The 11,325-nt window shown below is 41.6% G+C and overlaps 1 protein-coding gene across 3 annotated transcripts in view; it reads left to right on the top strand.

Annotated features, from left to right (window-relative positions):
* Positions 1 to 5,852: 5,852 nt before the first annotated feature.
* GXYLT2 (glucoside xylosyltransferase 2) overlaps positions 5,853 to 11,325 on the top strand; it is a 144,251-nt gene continuing 138,778 nt past the window's right edge. For all 3 annotated transcript variants that reach the window (XM_024556771.4, XM_053929785.1, XM_045192349.2), the window contains exon 1: positions 5,853 to 6,279. In XM_024556771.4, the coding sequence (XP_024412539.1) occupies positions 6,005 to 6,279 (275 nt within the window). In that variant the 5' untranslated portion in view covers positions 5,853 to 6,004. The remainder of the gene's footprint in view (positions 6,280 to 11,325) is intronic.

Here is an 11,325-nt window from a genome sequence, read left to right as displayed (position 1 = left end):
GAAGCCAAAGAACTTATATGTATGACCCATGGACATGAACTAAGGTGGGGGAATGATGGTGGGAGGTGGGGTACAAGGCAGAGGGTAATAAAGGGGAGAAGAAAATGGGACAACTATAATAGCATAATCAATAAGATATATTTTCAAAAAAGGAATTGTATACCTTGCTATCTATGTTATTCTAATTAAAAATATATACAAATATATATGAATGTGTATGTCTATACATGTATCTGTGTGTACAGATACACACACAATCTGGAGTAAGTATTGAACAGGAAACAAAATGGACAAATAATAGAGAATAATAGGAGGAACAATATCTACTTAAAGTGGGTGGCTAGAAAATACCTTTTTAAGTAGGTAGCTTTAAGCTGAGATCTAAAGCATAACTATTGTCCAGATCCTTGATTCAGGGAAAAGGAACCTTAAGTGCAAAGGCCCCGAGGCAAGCAAGAACCATAAATGATAAAGACCCTGATGAGAGGACAGTGGAGCTGGAATAAGCCCCAGGATTAAATGCAGGTTTAACTGTAGTCAGGGCAAGATCATGCTCGATTTAGAGGCTGTGGTAAGGAATTCAGACTTGTTTTAAGGAGCCATGAAGAACCATTGAAGAGCCCTGGCTGCTGGCTGGTATGGCTCCATGGATTGAGCGCCAGCCTGTGAATCAAAGGGTCGCTGGTTCAATTCCGCCTGGGTTGTGGGCCAGGTTGCCCTGTGTGAGGTGTGTGAGGTGTGTGAGAGGTAACCACACATTGATGTTTCTCTCCCTTTCTTTCTCCCTCCCTTCCCCCCTGTCTAAAAATAAAGAGATAAAATCTTTACTTATGTTCTTAAAAATCATTCTAGTTTAAGAATTAAAAGAAGGCACGGGAAGAAGCAAGGGGATCAATTAGAAGGTAATTGCTGTCATTTCTATGTCATAAAACAGCCACATCACACAACTCAGAGTGGTAGGGGGAGGAGGTAGGAGTGGGTAAAATTTATATGAAATACAATGGGAATGAGGTCATTAGGAATTGAGCAAGGTTTCGCTTTGTTAAGCAATCACTGCTGACAATATGGGAGAGAAGTGCATAGATGCCAATTATGTTTTGGACATGGAGTTGACAGAACTTGCTAATCCTTTGGATATGCAAGACAGAAGAGGCAGCCTTTTAAAGAAATGAAGGAAAGAATAAACAAATGGGACTACATCAAATTAAAAAGCTTCTCCATGGCTAAAGAACACATCAAAATGAAAAGGGGACCAACTATATAGAAAAATATATTTACCAATGATACCTCGGACAAGGATTTGATCTCCAAAATATATAAAGAGCTCATATGACTCAATGCCAGGAAGACAATTCTATTTAAAAATGGGTAAAGGACCTGAACAGACACTTCTCCAAGGAGGACATACAGAGGGCCTATGGGCCATATGAAAGGATGTTCAACATCACTAGCTATCAGAGAGCTACAGATTAAAACCACAATGAGATACCACCTCACATAAGTCAGAATGGCCATCATTAACAAATCAACAAACAACAAGTGCTGGCGAGGCTGTGGAGAAAAGGGAACCCTAGTGCACTGTTGGTGGGAATGTAGACTGGTGCAGCCACTATGGAAAACAATATGGAATTTTCTCAAAAAACTAAAAACAGAACTGCCTTTTGACCCAACAATTCCACTGCTGGGAATATACCCTAAGAATTGTGAGTCATCAACTGAAACAACTTATGCACCCCTATGTTCATAGTGGTGCTATTTACAATAGCCAAGTGCTGGAAACAGCCTAAGTGCCCATCAGTAAATGAGTGGATCAGAAAATTGTGGTTCATTTATACAATGGAATACTATACAGCAGAAAGAAAGAAGGAAGCCCTACCCTTGGAGAGAGCATGGGTGAAACTGGAGAATATGATGCAAGTGAAATAAGCCAGGCAGCACAAATACCATATGATCTAACCTATAAGTGGAATCTAATCAACAAAACAAATGAGCAAAATAGAATCAGAGGCATGGAAACAAGGAACAAACTGAGAGTGACCAGAGGGGAGGGGGGTGGGGGATTAGGAAGGAAAGAAGGGGAAGGGCCTAGTTAAAGAACAAGTATGAATGTCTTATGGACATGGACAGCAGGGTGGGGATTTGACTGCGAGAGGGGGTGGGGGAAGGTGAGGGGTGGGTGGGACAGGGGAGTGCAACAGCGAGGTAGGGGATTAGGACAACTGTAACAGAACAATATAAATAAATAAATAAATAAAAAGTAAGTAAGTAAATAAATAAATAAATAAAAGCGGCTCCCAATAATCCTGCTTCCTGGGATTCAAGCCCCTTTGTAATTCTCTCCCCTTGAGTGTGGCCTAGATTTAATGACTTCTTCTAACAAAGTGATGGGATGTCACTTCTGAAAAAAGGTTACAAAAAAGTGTTACTTCAGCCTTGCTGGCATTCTCTCCTTGGCTCTTCTTGTATGTCTACTTTGATAGAAACAACACCTGACAGAGAACCTGACGCAAGCCTCTGGCCAACAGCCAGCGAGCAATAGAGACTCTCAGTCCAATGACCTGAAAGAAACCAGATCTTGCCAACAACCATGTGAGTGAGCTTAGAGGAGGTTCCTCCCCCAGTGGAGCCTTCAGATGACACCACACACCTGGGCCAACACTTTGGTTGCAGCCTTGTGAGAATCTGTGAAATGGAGGACCCAGCAAATTTGTGCTGAATTCTTGACCCACAGGAATGATAAGATTGTATATGTGCAACCTCAAGTTACCAAATTCTGGGGTAGTGTGTCATGCAACAATAGATAACTAATACAGGAGGTGAGGAAAACAGAGACCAAGGACAGTACCTATCAATACTTAATTTACAGCTTAAGAAACTGATCATCTTTTTGACAATACATGTCAAAATTTCAGGGGGCAAATAGATTTTGGGGGTAAGGGGACAAATAAACAAGCATTTGGTATGTTAGATATCCAAGTGAGAAATTATTGAGCCATAGATATGGTTTCTGGAACCCTTTTTCCATGACATTAGATGTTGTACTTTTCCTCCAATCAGAGCAGTATATTCCAAAACTTGGGTTTAGATTTAGGGGAAGGAGGTAAATCAGGTCTTTCCTATTGCTTTAGCAGGGTTTAAGAAAACAGTCTTCTGTTTGTTTAAGCCTAGTACCAAGTTCTACTTTTGTTTGAGACCAGAACCCCAGCTACTAATCAAGAGTCATTTTGCCTTATTTTATCCTTGTTGCAAATGTCACCTTGAGGAAGAGGGGAAGTGACAAAACAGATCCAGGAATTCTTGCTTCACTGGGGCACATACCAACATAATAGTGGTAAACCTGCAAGGCCTAAACAAAAGGCCTTAGCCCAGTGTTTCTCAAACAGGACCCCCATGTTGGCATTTGACCCAGGACAATTTTTTGTTGTGCTGGAATGTCTGGAGCATTGTAGAAGATTTGCCATAACCAGTAGTACATGCCATTCATTGTGACAGTCCAAAACATGCTTTCCACAATTCCAAATGCTTCCTAAGAAGGTACCTCACCCTCATTGGGAACCAATGTATTGTCTGTGCTTACACCCTGCCATGGTTCCATGTGTTTAAATATTCTCATTCCTAGAACTTTAAATATAATGAGTTCTCAAAGAATTAAAACATAATGCTAATATCAGAATAATTCAAAATTTAATTGAAGTTTTAGATGATTTATAAGGCCAAATGGAATCTTGTAGAAGTTCAGAGACAGGTATAACTGGTGTTCTTTGTTCTGCTGCCATGCTAAAAAGAGAGTCAACAGAATGATGGCTGATTCATGATGAATAAGATGATGTGTACTAATGCTTCAGATTGGTAACTGAGGATGCCCCAACACTAGCTGAGGAATTCTGAAACCTTGATATGGTGATTTTGGCTGTTAAAGTGTCAGAAGAATTCATTCCTACACTTAATTGTGAAGTTATTACTCTATCTCATATGTATATACGATAAGCTACATTTTATTGTGTTAACTACCACAGAGCTATTATTGGGCACCTATAGCCAGGCACTGTGCTAGTTTCTTTGAATGCATTATTTAATTTAATGCCTGGCGAGGTTGTGGAGAAAAGGGAACCCTAGTACACTGTTGGTGGGAATGCAGACTGGTGCAGCCACTGTGGAAAACAGTATGGAATTTCCTCAGAAAACTAAAAACAGAACTGCCTTTTGACCCAACAATTCCACTGCTGAGAATATATCCTAAGAACCATGAAACACTAATTTAATAGAACCTATGCATCCCAATGTTCATAGCAGCACAATTTACAATAGCCAAGCGCTGGAGCAACCTAGGTGCCCATTAGTAAACGAGTAGATCAAAAAACTGTGGTACATTTACACAGAATACTATGCAGAAGAAAGAAGGAACTCCTACCTTTTGCAACAGCATGAGTGGAACTGGAGAGCATTCTGCTAAGTGAAATAAGCCAGGCAGTGAAAGACAAATACCTTATGATCTTACCTGTAAGTGGAACCTAATGAACAAAACAAGCAAGCAAAATACAACCAGAGACATTGAAATAAAGAAGAAACTGACAGTAACCAGAGGGGCGGGGCAGAGAGATAACGGGGGGAAGAGGGAAAGGGTCATCAAGGAACATGTATAAAGGACCCATGGACAAAGCCAAAGAGGGTAGTATTGAGGGTGGGAGGTGGGAGTGGGTGGGGTTGAGGAAAGTGGTGGTTGGAAAATGGAGACTACTTTATTTGAGCAACAATAAAAAAATGATAAGAAATACATAAATAAACAAATAGAAACTGTGGTACATTTACACAATGGAATACTACACAACAGAAGGAAAGAACTCCTACCTTTCTGGACAGCATTGATGGAACTGGAGAGCATTATGCTAAGTGAAATAAACCAGGTGGTGAAAGCCATACCATATGAGATCACCTGTAAGTTGAACCTAATCAACAGAACAAACAAAAGAGCAAAATAGAACCAGAGACTTGGAAATAAAGAGCAAACTGACAATGACAAGAGGGGAGGGCAAAGGGGGATAAAGGGGAAAAGAAGGGGAAGAGGCAAACGAAGGAGCAAGAATTAGAGGACTCATGGACATGGACATGTCAGGGTATTGACTATGGGAGCGGGTTGGGGGAAACAGGGTAGGGGTGAGCAATGTGGAAAAAGGTGGGACAACAATACATGTTTTAAAAAATGTAATGCCTACAAAATGCCTCTGTGGAGAGCAGTATAATCATTCCATTTTGCATATATGGAAATTTAAGCTCAGAAAAATTGTGCAACTTGTTCAGCATCATCAAACCAGTAAGCAGCAAAGTCAGATTTCAAAACCAGACTTTAAAATTAATTTTCATTTCAAAAATTAGTTTACATGCATCTAAATTAATTTTATCTAACAGATATCCATCAAATGTCAGGCCTTGTACTGGACAAACAGGATAGAGATGTCACTGTCTGACTGTATGGATAGGTACATGAATGGTTGGATAGATGCATAAAACTAAACAGGGAAAATGCAGGGAGAAATTAGGGAATCAGACGGAAGAGTGGGTGGCAATGGTAGGGTAAGTGAGTGAGAGTGAATAAGGAAGTAAACAAGGGGATGAACGGAATGAGAGGGTGTGAATGAATGAGTGAATGAATGAATGAATGAATGAACGCAGAGTATTTGAGTGAGTAAATGAGGAAGTGAGAGGTTTTGAGCCTGCGCTACCTGCAACTGGACCTTGCGGAGGCTGGAGGATGGGCGGCCGAGCAGCTACTCTACACAGTACGGTAGGCTCCTGCCGCTCCTCCTTCAGACCAGTTCACGCCTCCTCCTCTCCCACCGCCTCCTCCTCTGCTGTCGCCAGCGTCTGGGGCCCAAACCCTCGTCCTGGACTGGCGGGGCGGAGGCGGCCCCTGCTCTCTGCTGCCTCAGCCGGCCGCAGCTGTCTGGAGCGCCGAGATGAGTAGAGGGACAGGGCTGGCCCGGGGCTGCCGCCACCGAGCCTCACGATGAAGCTGCGCAGCAAGCCGGCTGTGCTGATTCTGCTCGCGCTGTCAGCACTGCTGCTTGCACTGCTAACCCTGCGCACTGGCCGCTCTAAAGCCCCAGCGCCTCTGGCGCATCCGGTGTCTGCCCGGCAGCGTCCTCCTGCGCTGGCCCCTGCGCTCATCCTCAGCCAAGGCACCTTCACAGGCACGGGGCAAAGCGCTCAGAGGCGCCGGCCGCTGCATCCGCGCCCTGGAGCTGGCAACCGGGACGCAGCGAGCCTGGAAAAGTTGGTGAGGTGAGTCGTGGCAGCTCAGAGTCCCGTCTGGGAACCTGTGTCTCAACCCCACCCCCGCCCCGCTGCCCCCGCCACCTGTGCCAAGTCCAAGGGAGGCTCCGGGCTGGAGGGCAGGGTGCAAGCTCACCCAAGAGCTGCCCATTTCTATTTCTTAACCTGCTAGAAATGAAGAACCACCTTCGTGGAGTCCACTTGATGACTAGTGCTGATAATCACGTACATTATCCAAATCAGGGGTAGTGGTTTGTATACTATATATTTTATTTAAAGGTCGAGGCAAGGCTTATTTTTGCATTCTTGTAAACATGTGCCCTTTGTTTAATTTTTCATAGAGCCATCACGATGCAAGAATGTTTTAAGTATGTTGCACTGGAGAATTTTCACTAAACGCGTAGATCTAATTTAGTTGAAAAAGTTAGATGTTTACCAAAAACTGGCTGCCTGTAGTTGAGCCTGGAATCACTTTGTGCTTAGAAGAAAGAAGCACTCCACCTAAATTTATTAAAAATTTTCTCCTTGAAACGAATGATGCGTGGCCGGAAAGGACACAGTGGGGGTTTCCCTGTGCCTCGTTCTAGTTAAGACTCAAGTCAGAGTCCTACAGAGAAAACATCTTAACCTTTGACAATATGTTTGATATTCTCTTTCTCTAAGTCTAAGCAAAGCTTAACATGCCACAGTTTTTCGTCAGAGACTATTATCTTTGGCTTTAGGGTTGCTGGCATGGCCCAGATTAGGGATTGCGTTTATTTCCTTTGTTGTGGAGAGCTTTGTAAGGACCCCTTGTCTTGTAGCTGCAGTGTTTACTCTGCCCTTTCCAAGCTGTAGATGTTTCTAATTGCCTTTGCAGGGTTGACATTTCCTGGGCTCCTTAATTACTTGAAATGAGTTAAAGAATTCTTTTTGACTATAATTACTAAATGTGTTTTGGTGCTTTTACTGTAACTAAGAGAAAAGAAACAAAATCTCAAGAAGTAGCTTTATCAGCTTTTCTACCTCAATAAGTGTACAGATGGGTGCTGACAAATTTGGAAGCAAAAAAACCCCAGTGATCTATAGAAGCGTTTTTAAGGATTTAGAACCACTTGCAACCCTTTATGAATGTATATGCTTTTTAAAAAAGGATATTTCTGTTAGGAGCTTAACAGGGTTTTTCCTTTCTGTATACTGAAATTTCTTATAATGGATTACAGTTTGACTACAAGTTTACCATGATTTATAAATTGATGGGACAACCTGTAAGATATTAACCATTTAACATAGCTAACTAGTCGCAGTGCTAAGAGCAGTACATAAAAATAGTCATTGTTAATAGTTTATGTATATTAACTACTTCATCTCCACCATAATCCTATGACAGTGGTTCTCAAAGTGTGGCCTTGGGCACCATCTGGCAAAGCGAAAGGTTGCCAGTTCCATTTCTAGTCAGGACACATGCCCAGTTCAGTCCTCAGGAGGGGAGCATAGCAGAGGCAACCCATCTATGTTTATCTCTCATATCAATGTCTCTCTCACTAAAAATAAATCCATAAAGTCTTTTTAAAAAAGAAGTGTGGACTTTAACTAGCAGCACCAGTGTCACCTAGGGCATTCTTAGAAAGGTAGATTCTCTGGCATCATTTTGGACCCACTATATCAGAACCATGGGAGTGAGGTCAGTAATCTGTGTTTTAACAAGCCCTCCCATTGTTTCTAATGCACAGCAAAGTTCGAGAGTGGACTCTGTGAAGTAAGCACTATTATTGCCTTCTTACAAGTGAGGAAAGTAACACACAAAGTTTAGCATTTTGTCCAAGGTTCACAGATAATATGTGGTAGATAAGGATAAAGACCCAGCAGCAGCCTGGGCCCAGGGTGAGCTCTTACATGCTATACTGATGTCATACACTAGTCTTGCCTACATTTTATGATTTTTCTGAGATTTTTCTAAAGAAGCAGCATAGATTTTTGCAACTGTTGCATTCTTTAAGGTGTTGGGAATGTTGGGGCAGTATTTTCTTGTCTCTGTCTCAAACTGGCTCTGACTAGGAAGAGATCATGAACAGAATCTAAATGGATACTTTAGGAAAGGACTATTTCCATAAGCAACAGTAACCCTGGAAGCCGTTTTTCTTTTGAACCTATCTCTTAGGTTATCATGAAAATTGTGGCCAATGTCATAGGAGTAAAGAACAAAATTTAAAAAGGGAAGAGTGGAAAATAAAAGAGCCACAGGAAGTCTCAAGCTCAAATGCATAAACATAAAAGTCTAGTGCCCTCTGGAGAAGTTGACATTTTCTGGGATTTATTAATGTTTCTTTTCCTACCTAGATAGAAATGGAGACAGAGATTCTAAAGCAGTAAAGGAGCAGAAGGAAAGATCTCTGTATGGACTCCTTTATTGCATTTCTAATCCTGCCTGGGTAAAATTTTTGTGGTTTAGGAGGAATTTTATTCTAGGGAGGGAAAAGAAAGCCTCATGTTTTCAGTAAATGAGTGCTTTAATCTCTTTACATGGCTAGAATCCAGAAGAGATGAAGGCTACAGGGATCTCATTTCTCAGGCCTGGGGGAGTTTTCAGCAGAAATTTGGAGTTGGATGTGACACAGTTTACCACCTGCTGACCAACCAACCATAGACAGGACTGCTTTGCCCCGCCCATGCTGTCAGTGAAGATCTGCCACGTCAGCACAGGAAACAGCACTTTCCTTCCACATCTTGTTTTAATTTCGGAGAAGTTTCCAGGAACTTGTCTAGTTAGCAGGCAGACCCTACAATTTTGTAATTAGTCATTTGTATGCAGTCTATCCTGTGGTGGCCTTTCCTCTCTATAAATATAAAGCCAGGAGGTAAGATCTGATCTTTTAGGTCAAAGCTGGGACCTGAAAGCAGTTCTAGTGTACAAGAGAAATGAAATCTTCCTATTTTGATTCCAAAAAGAATTAACGATGACTTACAACAGGGATGTCAAACTCATTTTCACCGGGGGCCACATCAGGCTCATGGTTGCTTTCAATGGGCCAAAATAATTTTAGGGCTGTATAAATGTAACTACTCCCTCCTTAACTGTTAAGTTGAAATTATGTTTGGCACTTTGAAGGCAGCCATGAGGCTGATGTGGCCCCTGGTGAAAATGAGTTTAACACCCCTGACTTACAGTAAAAAACATATACAATAATGCCATTGAAATAGTTATAAAAAATGAAAAGATAGAAAGAGAAGGGGGAAATAAATACTGTTCGTGAAAAACTGAGGCCACTGTTATTTTGAGGAATAAGTGTTCAATTTAGTTCTAAGCTTCCTGGAAACCATGTCAAAAAGGTGAACATAGTGGGCTGCCTCATTGTCACTGAAAGATAAAAGGAAAAGTTGATCAAGACAGATGATTTATTTTTCATGAACCGAATTTTAAAAGGAGAATTTAACTTTGGAATAAACTTTAGACTTTAGAGGTCTATCTAAAACTCCTACTTCTGAAAACTCCTCTTTGAGCCTACACATGGGAAAGGAAGTTTTACTATAACTGCCAAGCCCTGCCATGTAAAAAAAAATGTAGTATCTGGAATCCAGAGAACTGGGTTCTAGTCCCAAGACATTTTGTCTTACTTTCTTCTTCTGTAAAATGAGTGAATTGATCCATAGTTTTCTAAGATCTCTTCCAGCTCCGACATTTGGTGATTCTGTGATGATATCAAGTGTAGCTGCAAAATATTCCAAAAAAGACTGTTCAGCCCTTTGTGCATCTCTTTCAAAATCACTGTTTGTCATTTGTTGCCTCTGGTCTAGAACTCTGATTGATTATTCAACCTCAACACTTTTCTGCACTTTTATTCTTTTTCTTCTGTGTTGGCCTGGATAGTGCTGTTTCCTCTTAAAATATGGCTCTAACAGAGACTTAGGCTACCTATTTGCTCTGCAGTGCTCCTGTGCCATTTTATTCCTTCGTTCAGCAAATGTTTATTTGCACATATATTCTGGGCCAGGCACTCATTCTACAATAATCAATGGAGTTGCTGCCCTCCCAAAATTTTTGTGGGAGGAGGGTAGGAGAGAAGATAGAAACATAATACACTTGGCAGCCTCCCCAGCTGCTCCAATGAAAGGAAGCATACATACTTGCTCATCAAGAGACACCATCTCCTGCAGTTCCTTTTGGTATCTAAGTCTTCTCAATGTTCTAGCCTGAATACAGGTTTCGCTAAAGAGGGATAATGTTATATAGCAAAATGCTAAGTTTGTGGCCATCCCATAACTTGCTAATAAGACCAGAGTACATGAAAGTTCTCTAGCTCTTGGATACCAGCTTTGATATTATGTCCTATGAGTGTTGATTCTATTCACATTAATTTTTACTGATTAGCCCTTAAGTTCCCCCCACCTCCTGCAACTTTCAGCCTCTACACATACTCAAACAGTAAGCCCTAATTGGTTCTATCTCAAAATATATTCCCACTATCGTAATTTCTACCACTTCCATGGTACCACCAGTCTCCTAAACACCATCCTTTCGCTTCTGGATGTTTGCAGTAGCCTACTATCTGGTTTTCATGTTTTCACTCTAGTGCCCTCTACAGTCCATTTTACATGCAGCTGCTGGAACGTGTAGAGCATATTGAGTCACTTTCCTGGTTAAAGCCCTAGCACACAGGTCCATGTTCATAGCCATCCTGAGCCACATGCAGCCTGTGGGCCGCAGGTTAGACACCTGTGTGCTAGGGCTTTAACCAGGAAAGTGACTCAATATGCTCTACACGTTCCAGCAGCTGCATGTAAAATGGACTGTAGGGGCCAACACAAAATCATAAATTTACTTAAAACATTATGAGTTTTTTTGTATTTACGTGTTGTGATACATTTAATGTCTGGCCTAAGACAACTCTTCTTCCATTGTGGCCCAGACACGCAAAAAGTTTGAACACACCTGCTATAGTGACAGACCCTATCACATTGAGAATAAAATTCAATTTTTTAGTGTAGCCTTAAAGCTTTTGCCTAATCTCAACCCCATTTAGTCTCTGACTTTGTCTCCAATCACTCCCCACTTCACTCATTCCAGTTCGGCCACAC

This window comes from Desmodus rotundus, chromosome 8, assembly GCF_022682495.2.
Source record: "Desmodus rotundus isolate HL8 chromosome 8, HLdesRot8A.1, whole genome shotgun sequence".
Lineage (NCBI taxonomy): Eukaryota > Metazoa > Chordata > Mammalia > Chiroptera > Phyllostomidae > Desmodus > Desmodus rotundus.
This window is presented reverse-complemented; position numbering and strand designations above follow the sequence as displayed.